Raw genomic sequence first — 17,688 nt, forward strand, 5'->3', positions numbered from 1 at the left:
ATCGTGAAAAGTTAATGAATTTCACAAGAGCATGTCATCGAAGGGGTTTAAACGAGGAAGGCAAGGGTGATGGTTGCATTATTTTAAAATTTAAATTTATAACTGCTTTTCATAGAAGTGTTTTTGATTTTAAAAAAATCCCTAACAATGTCATTTTCTGTTAAGGATTTTTAAATTTACACACATTCAAATTAAATAATAGTAAGCTTACATCATATTTGATATAAATGATAATAAATTAAATGTTTAAGTGACTTTTTTTTATGTTTCTATAAATAAGTAGATGGCATCTTTCATTTTTTTTTTCTACATATTAAAATAAATTTTTTGTATATTTTCACAAAATATACCCTTTTTATCCTTGATATCATCTACAATTAGATCACAAAAATTAATGGTTAAAAAGAAGCATGCTCGGGTCGGATTTTTAGCGCAAGACCTCCATTATATCTTTTATAATTTTTTATATTTAAATGAAATTTTTGTATGTTCTTTTTAAACAAGAAAACCCTTTATTAGATCCAAAACCCTATTCACAAAATTAAAAAGCCGGATAAAATCTGTATATTTCAAAATAAAGGTTAGTATATATAAACCATCTTTGAGGAGCCTTGATGCACCAAGATAGTGGTTTTTCTTTTCTTTTCGCACAAGAAATCGAGTTAAGCCTCAAGACGACCAAACTTCACGAAGAAGTTGGTATCTCGCAATTCCGTTTTCTTCACCAGTTGGAAACGGTGGGAATTTTCCGATTGTAAAAGTGGGCGATGAATCGAGCTCTTCAACTTCCTCATCGCTCGTATACACCTTTCTGTTCAATTCAGTGTTTCCACCTGCCTCACAAACTCTCTCAGCAACATTGATCGGAGGAGGTTTGTAAATGATCGTTGCAGCTGCATACGGAACGCCGCTCGAATCGTCTTCCGATGATCCACGATCAATGATCGACTACACAAAATGATACAGACTCGGCGTTAAAGGAGCTCTTACAAGTCTCTGACATGTAATCGTAATATTATTTGAGCATTTAAGGTTATACCTCAGCATTTAATGCCTCCAATACAGAGTTCGGAACTGGATCTGGACAGAATTCATCTGGAGTAAAATTGCGGAGTATTTGCCCTAGCAACGAAAGACTTATTGAAGGACACAACTCGTCTCTGATTGATCTATCGGTAAGCATGTCCTTTGGTACCATTAGAACACAACTTAATGAATTAAGGAGATTGAAGCATTTTAATTCACCGGTTTTAGTCTTCTTAAAATCATCATCTTCATTAGAAGTTTCTTCGGAATCAGTCTCCACTGAGAACCTATCAGTTAGCCATCTAGACCAATTGCCAACAGCTTTTTTGAGTCGTGCCCCTGAGCTAAAGCTTAGATCTCCTGTTGGAATAGGCAAAACTCTGGAATCGATAATAGGATCTGTTACATGATCGGATTGAATTTCACCATGGAGAACGGAATTGAACATGGCTACATCAAGTATGGAAACACACTGTTCCATTACCTGATCATTTAAAATTTGAAGGATCTTAATGAAATTGATGACAGATTAATTCATTTCAGTAGCATCAACAACTATTTATCTTCTAAAAAACTCATCAAAACTTACCATTCTTGCCAAAAATGGGAGGCATCCACATTCATGCCCCCTTGCACGAACAGGACAAAGTCTCTTGAAAGCATCATGGAAAGCATTTTGCCATAGATTAATGGAAAAGTCTCCAGGTAACTTTGCATTTGCTTCATTTGTAAGCATTTTAGGCTTCAATGTCTGCACCCACATCCATAAGATAAGAACTTACTAACAACTTTAATGCCGATTTTGTCACAAATTGTTGTATATAATGAAAAAGAGTTTGTACCTGACACCAAATAGACTCGATGATTCGTGAAAAGATCCCTGACTCGATTTTTTCAAGTTCAGATGTAAATGTTCTTGTTTCTTGCCAATCATCAACTAAATTCGTGAAATCAGATTTATTGGATTGTTTATTTTCAAATGCTTGGGTAATCATTTCTCTCATTACAGCAATGTTTGACCACCAAAAAGTCAACCTGCAAATGCAAAGTGGGTATTCAATATCAGTCCACAATATCAAGAAGCAAAGATAACGAATCAATGCAAAGTGAAGTAAGTACCTTGAAACATCATTCCCACAAGACATGAAAATCATATTAAGCCCTGATACAATGTTTCGTGCAATAGACAACCGCTTGCTTGCATGTATATAAAGTCTAGAAAGACGATGAGCAGGGGTGTGCACCTTATGGGCTGAGCTACTGTGTTCTTGTATTACAGAATAGAGAGAAACTTCAAGAGCTGCAACTTCTCTTAGCTCCTCTTCAAGTTTCTCAATTCTTGTTTCCATTTGTGCAAATTTTAGATCAAAAGCTTCTTTTGCTTCATGATGAGTGTTTTCTTCAACATGAATCGTTTCACTTTCATCATCAGTTTGTACCCCATTTGAGGACTCGTCCAAGATATCTGCTTCTTTTGATTCTCCAGGATCTTGATCATCAAATCCTTCAGAGGATATAGACGAAGGAGTTGATGGTGGTTTTGGATGAACTTTTAAAACTTTTGGGGAGTTACCATAAGAGTGTTTGGCTATGGTGTTGGGAGATTTCTTGTTTGCTTCTGCTTCTTTTGATCTCAATGTTTTGGTTCCTTTTCCTTGTTGTAGCTTTGTATCTCTGGTTTCAAACCTTGTAGAACGTTTTGTTTGGTTATTTATAGAACGTTTCGTAGTTAACATATTTCAACTGCCAAAAAAAAACCAATTAAAATGAACATAAAAACGACATGCCTAAAAAGTTTCTAGACTATAGCCGGAGGAGTGAGAAAGTAAACTAATATCATAATTTTCTGATCTACAATAGATCTGAATAGCATAAGATGAACGGACATGATTTAATCCTCAATTACACCTTCCTGTTAGAAACAATCATCATTGATCAGCATTGATCACAGAGCATATATAATCAATCCTTCATTATAACCGACATAAAGATATGGTAAAATGAAATGGAAAGCAATGGTATGAGCTATATATATATCATGTTGATTCATTCACAGTCACAGTCACAGATATTTCAAAAAATAGATAGAAACAGAGCGAAATTTACCGAAGCTATTGTTTATGTGTGGTTTGAATCAGCTATGGAGCAGTGGAGACGATGAAAGAATAAAGAATTTTCCGATGAGCAGCTGTGTATGTAATGTAAATGTAACTCAGAAAAGTCAGTGGAATGTGGACTACATATTTGTAAATGTGTATATTTATATTTAGGTGGTTTATCGTTTTCATGGCTATAAGGGTACATGTGGAAGAAGATGGTGAGGTGCATATGGGTCGTCAGGTGGGCAGTCACTTGCACCCGGTTCGGTCGCGTCGGTGGTAGACAAATGACCCGGAGAGTTTTCTGCTACGTTACGCGTTCTTTGATTCCTTTCTCCATATAATTCTTATTATTATATTTTCTGTGAATCAGTTGAAATCTAACTGATTTTCTGGAAACCCCCCTTGGGATATTGATTTTGTCAATAATACCCCCTTCAAAATTACTTATATGCCACAACACTCCCTTCATAGTTTATCTCTCTCACCAAATTGCCATTTGACTTTCCTGGTATATTAAAGCAGTATTTTTTTTTTGTATTATAATTTTTTATTAAAAAATAAATTTAAATGAAGCAGGGGAAGTAGTAGCACTTCATGTAGCTGGACCACCGTCATCACCATCGCATAGCAAGATTTCTCTGTCAATCATGTCTTAATATTTTTCTAATTCGGTTATTGCAAAAATGATTTAAAACCATTATGTTATATTATTTTTAACGTTATTTGTTAAAGGATCAAACACAATGAATATGACGGGAGGAAAACAAACAAAATAATTGAATATATGTATGATTAATGAATCTTACAAAACACACACAGCTGCCGTCGTATGTCCGGTTTGCTCCGCCACAGACAATCACTTCTTGTAAAAAGACGAAATATCACCATTTTTAATTATAGAGCTCAATAATAAATTTGTGATTTTTATAAACTTATCATAATTTGTACTAGATTTATTAAATGAACTAACAAAAAAAACTTATATTTTGTTAAATTTGGTAAAAGTATTTGGTCCAGCTAGGCTGAAACTTATAACTACCAGATAATAAGTAGTTGAAACGCGAGGATATTCCGTTTAATATATACTAAATTTGTTTTATGTCTATGTATATTTTTATTATGTTTTTTAAAAAAGTATATACAAAATTGTAGTTATTGTATAATGTTATTGTTTATTTAACGGTATATTATATACTTATATGTATGTTAATGTTAGTATGTTGTATTTTTGTGCAAAACGGTCGCCCCCAAGAGAAGGACATGCCATCTGCAGGTTGGTAACATACGTACTAAAATAATGCCTACCTACACTTCCATCAGTATTCATAGCAGTCACGAAAAGGAAAAAAAACGAGTGACTCATAATAAATTATCAACTATGTGGGTTTAAAAGCGACTTACAATTTTTTTTGTTACGAAAACAGCTTTCAGTTTTTTTTTTTTTTTAAAAAAGGTTTCCAAAGAGAAGAAGGGTTTTCATTTTAAGTTTTAATTGGAAAACTAGTAAAAAGTCCGGGCATCGCCCCGAGTCGTTTTTTTTCTCTTTAATTTTTTAACTTTTTGGTATTGTGTACGGTAGACTAGATTGAACTTATAACACCAACAGACCAACTGTAAAGAAATTACATTGTTATTTTTAATATTTAGGCTCATCCTCATGGCCGGTGTAGGGCAAGGGCAAGCTGGGCAGTGGAACAGGGCCCACAAAATTTAGGGGGCTTTTTTTTATTTTTTACTTAGGCACTTCAATCGTTCTTCCTCTTTCGGCCTCCTTCTTCACCATTTTGCGCCGCAAGATCTCATGTTTCCAACAGACCACGATGACTAGTCCCCGATTACCACCATTATACCCTTAACCACGTATGAATCCAAACCAACAATCACAACTCCCAGAAGAAAACCAGTTTCAAACGCACCAATGGGATTACTCCTCTAACCCAATTACACATCAATGTTCAACACGATTCGATTCATCAACAAAAGCTTATCAAACTCCCGATTTCTTCAAATCAAACCAAGCTTGAACATCAATTCTAAGAAATTTGTAAGCCCTACTTCCTTTCTGCTTCTTAGAAATTGTTTTTTTTTAAGTTTTCTGATAAGGATTGTGCAATTGAGTTTGAGGTTTTTTTATTGACTTTGATTTCAGTAGTGTTGGGTAGTGTTAAATAACACTTCATAAAAAAATGCTTTTGTTAAGAACGTGGCTCGTAGCAGATGGTGTCCAATGAATAGTTTAAAATAACAAGAAAAGTTTCCATGCCAGACACATGATACATTGATAACAATCAATTGATGTTATGAAAAGAGAGACAAATATGTCATTTATTAGAAATTTGGTTAGTTTGTTGGACAAATTGATATGATACGATTTAGGATTTTAGTGACTACAATAATGTTAGATTTTTGTGTACTAAAATCATATGAGCACCATTGATTCTCACTTTTTTACAAACAGTTGCATATTAGGCCCTGATCTAATTAACTTCTTATATATTTAGGTGATCACCTGCTACTACTATATATAGATCATTATGAAATACAAGAGTTTATTATAATGTGTATATAATATATGAGATTATGCACAAAAAAACGTAAACATGCAAAGGAAAAACTGAATGCAGGTTAGTTCCTTCATTTCCCTTTGATATCCTTTTTGCATGAAAAATTATCCTGCTATATGCCTACATCTGAGTTTTTTTTAATTGACTTTTATTTCAGTAGTGTTGGGTTTATCCTTCTGTGATTTGAAGATAAGTTTGCTTCTCTAAATAACATATGATTCACACTTTCACATAAGAAAAGTAGATTTATGAAACTTATCGTCATTTTAAAAAACTTCAGTTTATATAATTTCATTCGTCACACGTTAGGGCGTAAGGGCCTTTTTTTGTGCCTCGTCCTGGGCATTTGAATTCTCAAGACCGGCCCTGCTCATCCTACATTAAAAAAGTAACTTGTTATTTCTAGTATTTACGCCTTTTTTAAACTTCACTTGTTTGATTGAATACTTATGTTGGTAGAAGTTCAAAAGTATAAGATTCATTACATTAGTAGTGTAACGCCCAATATTTCAAGTAAATTCCTTAGTTATTAAATGTTCATTTATTTTGCTTAAAGACCTCGTACATTGGGTGTACATAAGGTACGTTGGGCGTACCTCGAAGGATGTTGGACACGTGGTTAAGCCCCCTGGTACGTTGGGCGTACGTGAGCCATGGGCAAACCTTAGATTTTAGGGTTTGCACATTATTTAAACACCTTATGTCCCAAGGTTCTCTCATTATCAGCTTCATAGAGGTATATCTTGAAGAAGAAGAAGAAGAAGAAGAAGAAGAAGAAGAAGAAGAAGAAGAAGAAGAAGAAAAACAAGAAAAAGAAGCTTGTGTGTGTTTTGGTGTATCTTGAAGAAGAAGAAGCTTGGTGAATGAGCATTGATCAAGTAGGAGCTTGTAGATCTAGGGTTCATCCATCATTTTCAGCTTCATAGAGGTATAAAGTCTTGACCTTGTCTATTCTATACTTAGATCTAGGACTAGTTGAGTTTTGAGCATATTTTGGTCCCATGAGTGAGTAAATGTTACTCCAGAAGATTTGAGTTGTCCCTTTTGATGTTTCCGAGGTTCCTAGTTCATAAAGTTTGCATCTTAATGGTTGTAGATCAACCATGCATGAGTTAATGATCATTTGATGGAACTAGAATGCTAAATCTTGGACTTGAGTCTCTTTGAGACATGCAAAGGCATCAAGTTGGTGATTTTATCATTTAAGACATTCCCCAAGAGCTAGATCTGCAAAATGGATGTATGTACTTAAAGAATTAAGTGCTTAATGGTGATTTGGCTAACTGGAACGTACGTCGAGCGTACGCGTCTGGGTCCCCGATTCTCTTGGCGCAATCTAGTACGCGGGGCGTATTGGTGGTACGCTTAGCGTACTTACCAGGGATCCTTTTTGGGTTTTAGGTTGTTTGGGCCATTATTGGAGCTTATGCCTTTTGGGCCATGGTAGGCTTTAGGTCTCTTGGGCCTTGTTGGACCTTGGGCCGTTTTGGGTTTGGATTATAGCCTAATGGTCAATTAGGATTTTATTATTTATGGTTTAATGTGAGGACGTTCTAGTTCAGCAGCCCGAGTGTTATTTGTTTATCAGTAGACCGAGGTGAGCTCCTTCACTGTACTCGTTGGTCGAAGGCACCAATGTCAGCCCACTGGATTATGTGTGTAGGATGATAGTTGTCTTTGTTACACTTAATGTTATGCATGTATGTGTTTGTTGTCTTTGTATCTCTTGCTGATATGATTGCATGCTTAGTTGTAGGGATGAAATAGACATGATACCGGTTGAAATAGACCAAAGGGGGTGAAATAGACCCAGTATTGGTTTAAAGAGACCAAAGGGGGTGAGATAGACCCAATACATGTTGAAAGAGACTGAAAGGGGGGTGAAATAGACCAAGTTATGTTCTAACTGTTATGTATGTATTGTATGGTATGGGGTATTTGGGCAAACTCACTAAAATTTGTGCTTACAGTTTATGTTTTTTGTTTCAGGTACCTCTGGTTCGAAGGGGGAGGCATTGGTTTGATCGTAACGCACCCACCCATGTTTGTAACACCCTGTTTCGATTCGTTTCATAATTCAGGGTTGTGACTCGAAGATCAAGTATCATAAGGCTTTGGGCATTGGGAAAGAGATGTTTAGAACCATTTAGATGTGGGTAAGGTACATTATGTGATCCAAGAGTTCGGTTTGTGCTCTGGAGTCAAAGGGTAAAATGGGAAAAGTAGTGTTTCAGACTTCTTTTATGAATTATGGATTTTAGTTAGATGTATTTTAAGTCAAAATTAATTATATAAGGTTGTAGAGCTTCTCAATACCTTTCCGTGGATATAAAGATCGTCAAAATCGGAGTTAAAACAAAGAAGTTATGAGTGTTTGATGTTAGGACGATTTTTGGGTTAGCAATGTACGTTGGGCGTACGGAGAGTACATTGACTGTTTGAGCCCTATTTAAGCTCCTTAACTTCCCCAAACCCATTCCATACTTATCCTCCACCTCTCTAACACCCTCTCTTGAAACCCTAACCCTAGTTTGAGCCTTGTGAGCAAAAATAAAGTGTTTTTATGTGCTTTGTAGTGTTCTTGGTGCACCTTTGAGAAGAGGAACTCATAGAAGAAACGTGATGGGTTTTGAGCATAACAACATATCATATGGGTACATGCAACCCTAATTTTATTGGATATAAGTTTTCTCTAATTGAACATGCAAACTATAAACACAAAGTATAAACCCTAGATCACTAGTGTATAATCAAAATTCACATAGTAAAGGGTTATAATACATACCTTTAAGATTGTTATAGTAAATAATCTTGAATCCTTGCGTGAAAGACCTTTGGTAGCAAGCGCCACAAGTGTCACACCTCTAATAACTCACAAACAAACTCAAGCAACCAAGGAATACTATAGAGAGAGGGAAGGGAAGAAGAATTTCGGCTCTAAGCCTTTTGGAGGAGTGCAAGGACGAAATCTAACCCTAAGGAGGTTTTATATAGGTGCTAGGAAGGTATTGGATAAGGCATGTGTATCCAAGATAACCCTAATCCCTTAACTTCCTCCTTAAGGAATCCAAGGCACCCTTAGATCCCAAGGAAACCCTACGAGCATATAGATTTTTTCCTCCCTCCATAGGGAGGTTCTAAAATTGCTCAATGCTCAACTATTGAACATTGTTAATTTTAGTCCTTACAGTTTCAATTAATTCCTTTAATCCAAAAATTAATTCCAAATTAATTTCTGATTAAATATTAATTAAACAATATGATTTCTAATTAATATATTATTTCCATAATACATTAATAAATCGTTTATTTTGATTTCTAATTAATTTATTAACTAAGTAATAAATTAATAAATCATTCTTCTCTAACAATTATCCTATTCAATTGTCAGGTTTGAAGGCAACCCAAAAGGATTGTGCTACTATCAATTTAAGTTTATACCAATTATAGTTATGGGCTTAGACACCTAATCCAACAGTCTCCCACTTGGATAAGTCTAATAACTATAGTTGCAAGTATAACTTCAAAAATTGACTAGCAAATTGTAGCTACCAAAAGCCGCTGTCGAAATCTAACCCAGTCAGTGACGTGTCCTGAGATAAGTGATCAAATATTCCTCCGTTCTACGAGATATCGTATTGACATGAGACATGGATTATAATCAATCTCTTTATCCAAGATTTGTTTTCCGATTTCCGATTTATGATGACTGATATCAGACTACTAATTGAACACATCAATTTAGTCCAGGCTTGGCCAAGCGCTTTAGATGTCATCATCAAATCATCAAGGGGCCCACATATATCCCTTTTGCCCCGTTTAGGGTAAAAGGAACGGATAAACTTCGACTTATATGCTTGCACTATTTACTCATCAAATCACACACAACAATATGTTTTATAACATCAAGTTACTGATGTGTTTACGTATTATCAATGCACAACTGACTTGTAAACAACAAATCATATACCTTTGTTTCAAGAATAAAATATATTATCATTGATATGTGCATATTTAGTTATATATTTAATATAGATTTTTGTTATTTATTGGCTAATCTATTGCAATTTATGGACAAAAGGTACTTAATTATGCTTAAATTGTATTTTCAGTCCAAAAGATATGCTCAGAAGCAAAAGGAAGAAGGAGAGGCGATCGGAAGCTAAGGAACTGAAGAAAGAAGAAAATAGTCAAATTTTGAAGCTACTCGGCGAGTAGGGACGTCTACTCGACGAGTACCCACGAAGGTTCGCGAAGCAATACGTAAAGTCCTTGCCGCATACGGATTCTACGAAGGGACTCGGCGAGTCGGTTGTCTACTCGACGAGTAGACTCTGTTTTCCGAAAATTATAAATAGGAGTCACAATCCCGAATTGAGGAGCTCTGGAAAAAACCCTTGAAGGCTAGGCTGCGATTAAGGCACTGCTGGAACTCTAGAAGCTCAAAGATCAAGTCTAAGCATTCGATTTTGGGAAGATTAAAGGCAATACAAGTGTATTCTTACTTAACCTTTGATTGAATTATGTTTAAACTTATGAATTTCATTTTTGAGTTGATTGTTACTGCAATTATGAACTAAAACGTTTGTCTTCTGTTTAGGGTAGATGATTTTGTGAATATGGATTGATTTTATGGTTAGGATTAATTTAATTTGGTGATATTGTTTTGTTAAGCTTGTTAAAGAACCTTATGCATTAACCATGACTATTTTATGTTAATTGACAAGTAGTTAAGTTGCATGAATATCTCTTAATTGCTTACCTCATATGATTTATGTGACAACATAGTTAGATGCCTAGGAATAGCGAATGTGAAACTAGGATTAACCAGAAAATAGGTAAATTAATGTGTGAGCTTGTGTGATAAATCATCAACAAGGGGTTAAGTGAATTATTAATTCAATTAACCATTACAAGTCTTACTTAACCCGAATTAATTAACTAGAGAACTTATTAATTTAGACAACTGGCCATTGTTTAACTTGATCTGTTTTCTAAGGATTAGCAATAGCGAACATGAACCTAATCATCCTAATCGGTAGCCAATGAAAATTTAATCCGATAAATTTACCATAAAATCAACCATATGATCAAATGATTCGAACCTAAACAGAAGTCCTCTCCATTATTGAATTTAGTTGATTGTTTATTTGCTTAGCTGTTAATAATTTTTGTTAAGTGTTAGTTAAGTTTTAGTTAAGTTTCTAGTCTTGCAAAACTAGAGAAAACCCTTCTATTTTACTATTTGTTTTAGATAATTCTAGTAGTTAGATTAATTTCCGTTCCCTGAGTTCGATACCCTGCTTGCTAAATTATACCACCAATTGACAGGTCCACTGCCTTTTGTGTGTCAAATTCATAATTAAAAAGTAGGATAAAACTTAGTTCGTTTCACACACACCAAGTTTTTGGCGACGTTGTCGGGGAACGGTTCAAAAATTAAGTTCTAATTTCTAGTATTATCGATCCTTTGTGTGAGATCCATATTGCACAAAGTTACTGCTTTGGTAAATTAGTTATTAGGATAAGTTTTAAGTTTTTCTGTTTTAGGATTTTTGGTTAAATCTTGTTCTATTTTAGCCTTGAACTCGCCGAGTGCACTCGAAGCTACTCGGCGAGTCCATAGCTGATTTCCAGTTTCGTTTTTATTTTATTTTTTGTTCTTTTTACGCGTGTTTTCTGTTTTAATTGCAGTCGTTTATGACCAGAGGAGAAGGTACACCTTTGATTCCACCACTTGAAGACTCGGAAGCAACTTTGAGGAAAAACAAAGGCAAAACCGTAGGAGAAACCGCAACATCGAAGAATTCGCCGTTGAAGAATCTCAAATCTGTTTTTAGCAAGAAAAAGGACAAGAAAGTGGGAGAATCCAGCAGCTTTTCAGAGGCGGACGAAGACCCGAAGAAGGACGATATCGTGTACGAATCCGAAAAAGAAGAAAGAGAATTTGAAGGAGGAAGCGACATAGAGGGCAAACTAGCTAACACCATGGCTAACATCGATGAAGTTCCCATGGGTGAATGGAAGAAAAGGATGTGTGACGACACCGGCCCGGGACTCGTACAACCCGCGATTCCCGCAACTGCCACCTTTGAACTTAAAGGCCACATACTCGCACAACTTAAGGAAATCCCGTTCTACGGGAAGGATCATGAAGACGCATACAAGCATCTTGACGAGGTCAATGACATTGCCGACTACTTCCATGTCCCTAATGTGGCTCGCGACACTGTTTTGCTACGTATGCTACCAGTCACATTCAAGGGAGCCGCGAAAGATTGGCTGAAATCACTCCCTCCAGGATCCATCACTACTTGGACTAAAATGAAAGAAGAATTTATAGACCAATCTTGCCCTCCATCAAAGATAGCCAAATTGAAGAAATCCATTGCCAATTTTGAACAACAAGCTGGGGAGTCACTTTATGAAGCATGGGAAAGATACAAGGGTTTACTAAGGAATTGCCCACATCATGATCTAAACAGCCAACAAGAAGTCTCCATTTTCTATGATGGAGTAAATGTGACAACCAGGCAACTCTTTGACTCGCAAGGGCCACTCACAAAGAAACCACCCCCAGTGATAAAGGCTCTAATTGAAGAATTCTTTAAGCACTCTAGAGAATATCACAACCCAAGGAATGACTTGACTCGAGGGGCGGTGAATTCTATTACGGATGACATGGCAGCAATGATGGAAAAACTGGAAAGCATGGATCGAAGGATGACTAAGATGGACCAATCCATCCATGCCATAAGAGTGGGATGTGAAAATTGTAGAGGGCCCCACCTTACTAAAGATTGTGACCTTGATGAGAACGGGAACCGGAAAGTGCAAGTGTGTTATTCAAGTGGTGATAGGTATGATGACAATTGGCGAAAACCCAAGAAAGAATGGCTACCATATGAAGAGTATAAAAAGACAAGGGAGGAAAATATAAGCAAAAAGATAGAGGCTTTTATCAAAATGAGGAGCCGGTGTATGAAAAGAAATCAGATTTGGAAGACATGCTTACAAGATCCGTAGCCGCATCCGAGAAAAGACATAATGATATCGATGCTGCAATCAAAGATCAACAAAGTATGTTGAGAGAACACCAAATCATGATGAAATATCAGCAAGCTCTGCTTAGGAATCAACAAGCATCTATTCTCAACATAGAAAAGCAGCTGGGCCAACTTGCACAACAAGTGAACGAGAGACGACCGGGTGGACTTCCTAGTAATACCGAAAGTAACCCAAAAGGTGCACATATAAATATCGTGACAACTAGGAGTGGGAAGATTATAACTCCTCTGGCCCCCATTCAGCAAGAAGACCCTAAGCTGCTTCAAGAGGAAGAAGCAGAACATGAAGAATCACAGATTCCCGACCCGAATCGCCGAGTCGAAGTTACGGACTCGACGAGTCCCCCACCTGAACAGAAAAACAAGCCTCATGTCAAGCCATATCAGCCTCCACTGCCATTTCCAGCTCGAGCTAGACAAGAAAAGAATGATGTTGACTACCAGAAGTTTCTGGAACACATAAAGGCTCTTCAAATTAATATGCCGTTCATAGAAGCGGTAGCACAAATGCCTAAATATGCCAAATTCCTCAAGGAGCTTCAAACTAATAGGAAGAAGATGGAAGGTGTGAATAAGGTGGTCTTAAATGAGAACTGTTCAGCTGCCATGTTAAACAAGCTACCTAAAAAGAAGGGTGATCAGGGAAGCTTAACCTTGCCTTGTCAATTCGGAAACTTAGCAACCATTTATGCATTGGCTGATTCAGGGGCAAGTGTAAATCTCATGCCCTACTCATTCTTCAAGAAATTAGATCTTCCGGAGCCAAGGCCAATCCGAATGGCAATTCACCTCCCAAATAAAACGGTCACATTCCCAAGGGGAATATGAGAAGATCTATTGGTTAAAGTTGATAAATTTGTGTACCCCGCGGACTTCATAGTATTAGACATGGAAGTAGACCCTCAAGTCTCAATCATACTTGGAAGACCTTTCCTAAACACTGCGAGTGCTATAGTCGACATGCAAGATTCTAAACTTACTCTTCGGGTGGGAGACGAATCAGTTACTTTTGGGGTTGATCAAGCCATAAAGCATGCACGGAATAGTGACGATACAACATTCTCGATTGATATGTTGGAAGAGTTAATGGAGGAATGGAATGAAGATGAGCCAAACAAGTCCACCGTCGTCCTTGAAGAAGATTTTGATGCTGAAAGAGACCTAATGGAGATAGAGAGATTGCTTGAGGAAGATGAATATAATGATCTGATCAGAAGTACAGAACACCCGACTCACTGAGTAGCCTCGACCAACTCAACGAGTCCATTTGAAGAAACCCGATCGATCACGAATTTCACCCAGGGCTCGACGAGTCCCCTCATTGGACTCGACGTGTTCAGCATTCAGAACACAAAATCTGAACTTAAGGCTCTACCTAATCACTTGGAGTACGCATTTCTTGAAGATGGGGAACAAAAACCCGTAATTATAGCTGCTGATCTAGCCAAACATGAAAAAGAAAGCCTTGTGGAAGTGCTAAGGAAGAGGCAAGGTGCCATAGCACAGAAGATCACCGATATCAAGGGAATTAGTCCAACTTATTGTTCTCATAAAATTAACTTAGAAGAAGGAGCCAAACCTGTAGTTCAACGCCAAAGAAGACTTAACCCAAACATGCAAGAAGTTGTCAAAAAGGAGGTGGTTAAATTATTAGACGCGGGTATCATTTATTCAATCTCCGATAGCCCATGGGTAAGTCCGGTGCAAGTAGTACCAAAGAAGGGACGAATGATGGTGGTTAGTAATGAAGACAACGAGTTAATTCCAACAAGAACAGTAACCGGGTGGCGTGTTTGCATCGACTACAGAAAAACTAAATGACGATACATGTAAGGATCACTTCCCATTGCCATTTATCGATCAAATGCTAGAAAGGCTTTCCGGTCATCTATATTATTGTTTTCTCGATGGTTTCTCGGGATACTTTCAAATCCCAATCGACCCACAAGATCAAGAAAAGACCATATTTACATGTCCAAGTGGAACATTCGCATATAGACGCATGCCTTTTGGGTTATGCAATGCAACAGCTACTTTCCAAAGGTGCATGATGGCTATCTTTCACGACATGATCGAGAAATTTATGGAGGTTTTCATGGATGACTTCTTGGTTTTTGGGTCATCTTTTGAGGATTGTTTGTCCAACTTGGATCTCATGCTAGCAAGATGTGAGAAGACTAACCTTGTTCTTAATTGGGAGAAGTGTCATTTTATGGTGAAGGAAGGAATTGTGCTAGGACACAAGGTCTCAAGGATGGGGATTGAAGTAGATAGAGCAAAAGTTAACACAATAGCCAAATTACCCCCTCCGACAAATGTAAAAGGGGTGAGGAGTTTTCTTGGCCATGCGGGATTTTATCGTCGCTTCATTAAAGACTTCTCGAAGATCACAAGGCCTTTGACTCAACTACTCTTGAAGGATGATCCATTCAATTTCTCTAAAGAATGTCATGAAGCATTTCATTTATTAAAGGAAAGATTAACCACTACTCCTATCATGATAGCCCCAAATTGGAATCTTCATTTTGAGCTTATGTGTGATGCCAGTGACTATGCGGTGGGAGCTATTTTGGGACAAAGAGTTGACAAGCATTTTCAGCCGATCTACTATGCAAGCAAGACCTTGAACCAACCCAAGAGAACTACACTACTACCGAGAAAGAGCTACTAGCGGTGGTATATGCTTTTGACAAGTTCCGACCATATTTGGTTTTATCAAAGGCAATAGTTTTTACCGACCATTCTGCCCTTAAGTATCTTTTTGCTAAACAAGATGCTAAACCAAGGTTGATACGTTAGGTTTTACTGTTACAAGAGTTTGACATTGACATACGCGATAAAAAGGGAATGGAAAATGTAGTTGTCGACCATTTGTCAAGATTAGAAAACCCGCATTTGGAGGAATTGGAAGAAAACAAAATTGGAGATGATTTTCCCGATGAGTATCTTTTACTAATAGCAGGAGAGGTGCCATGGTTTGCAGATATAGTTAATTACTTAGCTACTAAATATATTCCAAAAGATTTGATCGGTCAACAAAAGAAGAAATTCTTTTCAGGGATCAAGTACTACTTTTGGGACGAGCCATACCTTTTCCGAAGCTGCGCAGACGGAATGATAAGAAGATGTGTATTCGAGAAATCTTGGAACACTGCCATAGCGGGCCCGCTGGGGGACATCATGGAGCACATTACACGGCTAAAAAGATTTTTGATATTGGGTTTTATTGGCCCATAATTTTTAAAGAAGCTGCTCAATATGTCAAGGAATGTGATTCATGCCAACGAGCGGGGAACATATCATCCCGAAATGAGATGCCCCAACGTAATAGTTTGTGAAATATTTGATGTTTGGGAGATTGACTTTATGGGACCTTTCCCAATGTCAAAAGGGAATAAATATATCTTGGTGGCGGTCGATTACGTATCTAAGTGGGCGGAGGCGCAAGCATTACCTACTAATGATGCTCAGGTGGTGGTGCGATTTCTAAAGAAACTATTCTCAAGATTTGGAGTTCCTAAAGCTCTTATTAGTGACCGGGGCACTCAATTTGCAAATGATCAATTAGCCAAAGTGTTGAAAAGATATGGGGTACATCATAGGTTCTCCATATCCTATCATCCACAAACAAGTGGGCAAACTGAAGTGACAAATAGGGCATTAAAGAGGATTTTGGAGAGATCAGTTGGAGGAAATCGAAAGGAATGGTCGGATAAACTTGATGATGCACTTTGGGCTTTTCGAACAGCTTTCAAAAAAACCTATTGGTACTACACCATATAGGCTACTTTATGGAAAGAATTGTCATTTACCGGTTGAAATAGAGCATAAAGCTTATTGGGCTTTAAAGATGTGTAATTTTGAGTTGGCTGAACTTCGTACCAACCGGTTAATGCAAATGAATGCCCTTGAAGAGCTTAGAAATGATGCCTACACTAATTTCTTGATACACAAAGAGAAGACCAAGAATTGGCATGACAAAAGACTAAAGGGTAATAAGGAATTCCATGAAGGACAAAAGGTGTTGCTCTTTAATTCGAGGGTAAAGCTTTTTTCGGGCAAGTAGAAGACACGGTGGGATGGTCCTTTTGTGGTGAAACAAGTTTTTCCACACGGAGCTATTGAGCTTATATCAAGAGATGGAACTCCTTTCAAGGTAAATGGGCATAGGGTGAAGACATATGGAGAAGGAATCCCAAAATAAGGACTTGAAGAAGGGTTGCATTTGGAAGAAATTACAGAAACATAAAGCGGGAAGGAGTCCAGCTAATGACTCCTTAAAAAGAAGCGCTTCCGGGAGGCAACCCAAGTTTAGAGTTTGCTTTCTTTTACTTTTCTTTTTACTTTCGTTTTTGTTAGAATCTGCTTTTATCAATCTTCCTCTGTGCTTAAAATGATTACTTGAGGGCAAGCAATGCTCAAGTGTGGGGTTGGTGGCATAATATTTAAGAACTCAAATTTTTGTCAAACAGAACAAAAAAACTCGTCGAGTCTAGGTATCTACTCGATGAGTCCATTTTGAAAATCACGAAAAGTCGCGGATTCGCGTACCTACTCGGCGAGTAGGCGCTTCGACTCGGCGAGTCCACGTATTTACCCGAAAAAAAAATTATTTTTCACATTCTGTAAATAAGGGGTTTTAACCCTAATTGGTAAATCACAACTTCATACGCAGCCACCAGCCGCTCGTCGAGTATTCTTTCCTCTCAAGCCTTCATCTTCAATTCTTGCTAGTTCTTGCATCTTCAACCAAAAAGGTAACATCTTTTACACTACATCTTGTTAAAAATCATATCTTGGGCAGTTTTATGGTTGTAATCTAGGAGAAACCCGGTTTTGAGTTTACTCCAAATCTAGGGTTTTAATTTTTAGGACGAATTAGGTTGTTTTAGTCGTAATTTCTTGCACAATTATGCTTAATAAACATAC

The 17,688-nt window shown here is 37.2% G+C and overlaps 3 protein-coding genes and 1 non-coding gene across 5 annotated transcripts; 2 read left to right on the top strand and 2 right to left on the bottom strand.

The window, feature by feature from the left end:
• Positions 1-546: 546 nt before the first annotated feature.
• Positions 547-2,762, bottom strand: LOC145129733 (uncharacterized). Of its 2 annotated transcripts, XM_079064511.1 has the most exons (5): positions 2,146-2,762; positions 1,869-2,061; positions 1,616-1,777; positions 1,040-1,510; positions 547-948 (listed from the first exon to the last, which is right to left on the bottom strand). In XM_079064511.1, the coding sequence occupies exons 1-5, from the start codon at positions 2,760-2,762 to the stop codon at positions 670-672; spliced, it is 1,722 nt and encodes a 573-aa protein (XP_078920637.1). In that variant the 3' UTR covers positions 547-669. The 2 variants fall into 2 exon arrangements, with proteins under 2 accessions (XP_078920637.1, XP_078920636.1); XM_079064510.1 differs by having other exon boundaries at positions 1,869-2,762.
• An 8,942-nt stretch (positions 2,763-11,704) lies between these two features.
• On the top strand, positions 11,705-13,587 carry LOC145130786 (uncharacterized). The gene is made up of 3 exons (XM_079065553.1): positions 11,705-12,108; positions 12,226-12,552; positions 12,645-13,587. Exons 1-3 carry the CDS (start codon positions 11,705-11,707, stop codon positions 13,585-13,587), a joined length of 1,674 nt encoding a protein of 557 aa, XP_078921679.1.
• Positions 12,065-12,171, bottom strand: LOC145135259 (small nucleolar RNA R71). The gene has a single exon (XR_013719720.1). It is a non-coding gene; the product is annotated as a small nucleolar RNA R71 (small nucleolar RNA).
• Positions 13,588-15,606: 2,019 nt separating the features above from the next.
• Positions 15,607-16,542, top strand: LOC145130790 (uncharacterized). Its single transcript, XM_079065556.1, has 2 exons — positions 15,607-15,888; positions 16,006-16,542. Exons 1-2 carry the CDS (start codon positions 15,607-15,609, stop codon positions 16,540-16,542), a joined length of 819 nt encoding a protein of 272 aa, XP_078921682.1.
• Positions 16,543-17,688: the final 1,146 nt, after the last annotated feature.

This window comes from Lactuca virosa, chromosome 8, assembly GCF_052849685.1.
Source record: "Lactuca virosa cultivar CGN04683 chromosome 8, Lactuca_virosa_CGN04683_v6, whole genome shotgun sequence".
Taxonomy (NCBI): Eukaryota; Viridiplantae; Streptophyta; class Magnoliopsida; order Asterales; family Asteraceae; genus Lactuca; species Lactuca virosa.

Coding starts and splice junctions, on each gene's coding strand:
- LOC145129733 (XM_079064510.1), bottom strand. CDS start 2,762: ATGTTAACTACGAAACGTTCTATAAATAACCAAACAAAACGTTCTACA. Junction 1,778..1,868: donor TCGAGTCTATTTGGTGTCAG/GTACAAACTCTT, acceptor ATGTGGGTGCAG/ACATTGAAGCCTAAAATGCT. Junction 1,511..1,615: donor TCCCATTTTTGGCAAGAATG/GTAAGTTTTGAT, acceptor TTAAATGATCAG/GTAATGGAACAGTGTGTTTC.
- LOC145130786 (XM_079065553.1), top strand. CDS start 11,705: ATGGGTGAATGGAAGAAAAGGATGTGTGACGACACCGGCCCGGGACTC. Junction 12,109..12,225: donor TTTGAACAACAAGCTGGGGA/GTCACTTTATGA, acceptor TGTGACAACCAG/GCAACTCTTTGACTCGCAAG. Junction 12,553..12,644: donor TGTTATTCAAGTGGTGATAG/GTATGATGACAA, acceptor GCAAAAAGATAG/AGGCTTTTATCAAAATGAGG.
- LOC145130790 (XM_079065556.1), top strand. CDS start 15,607: ATGGAAAATGTAGTTGTCGACCATTTGTCAAGATTAGAAAACCCGCAT. Junction 15,889..16,005: donor ACGGAATGATAAGAAGATGT/GTATTCGAGAAA, acceptor TAATTTTTAAAG/AAGCTGCTCAATATGTCAAG.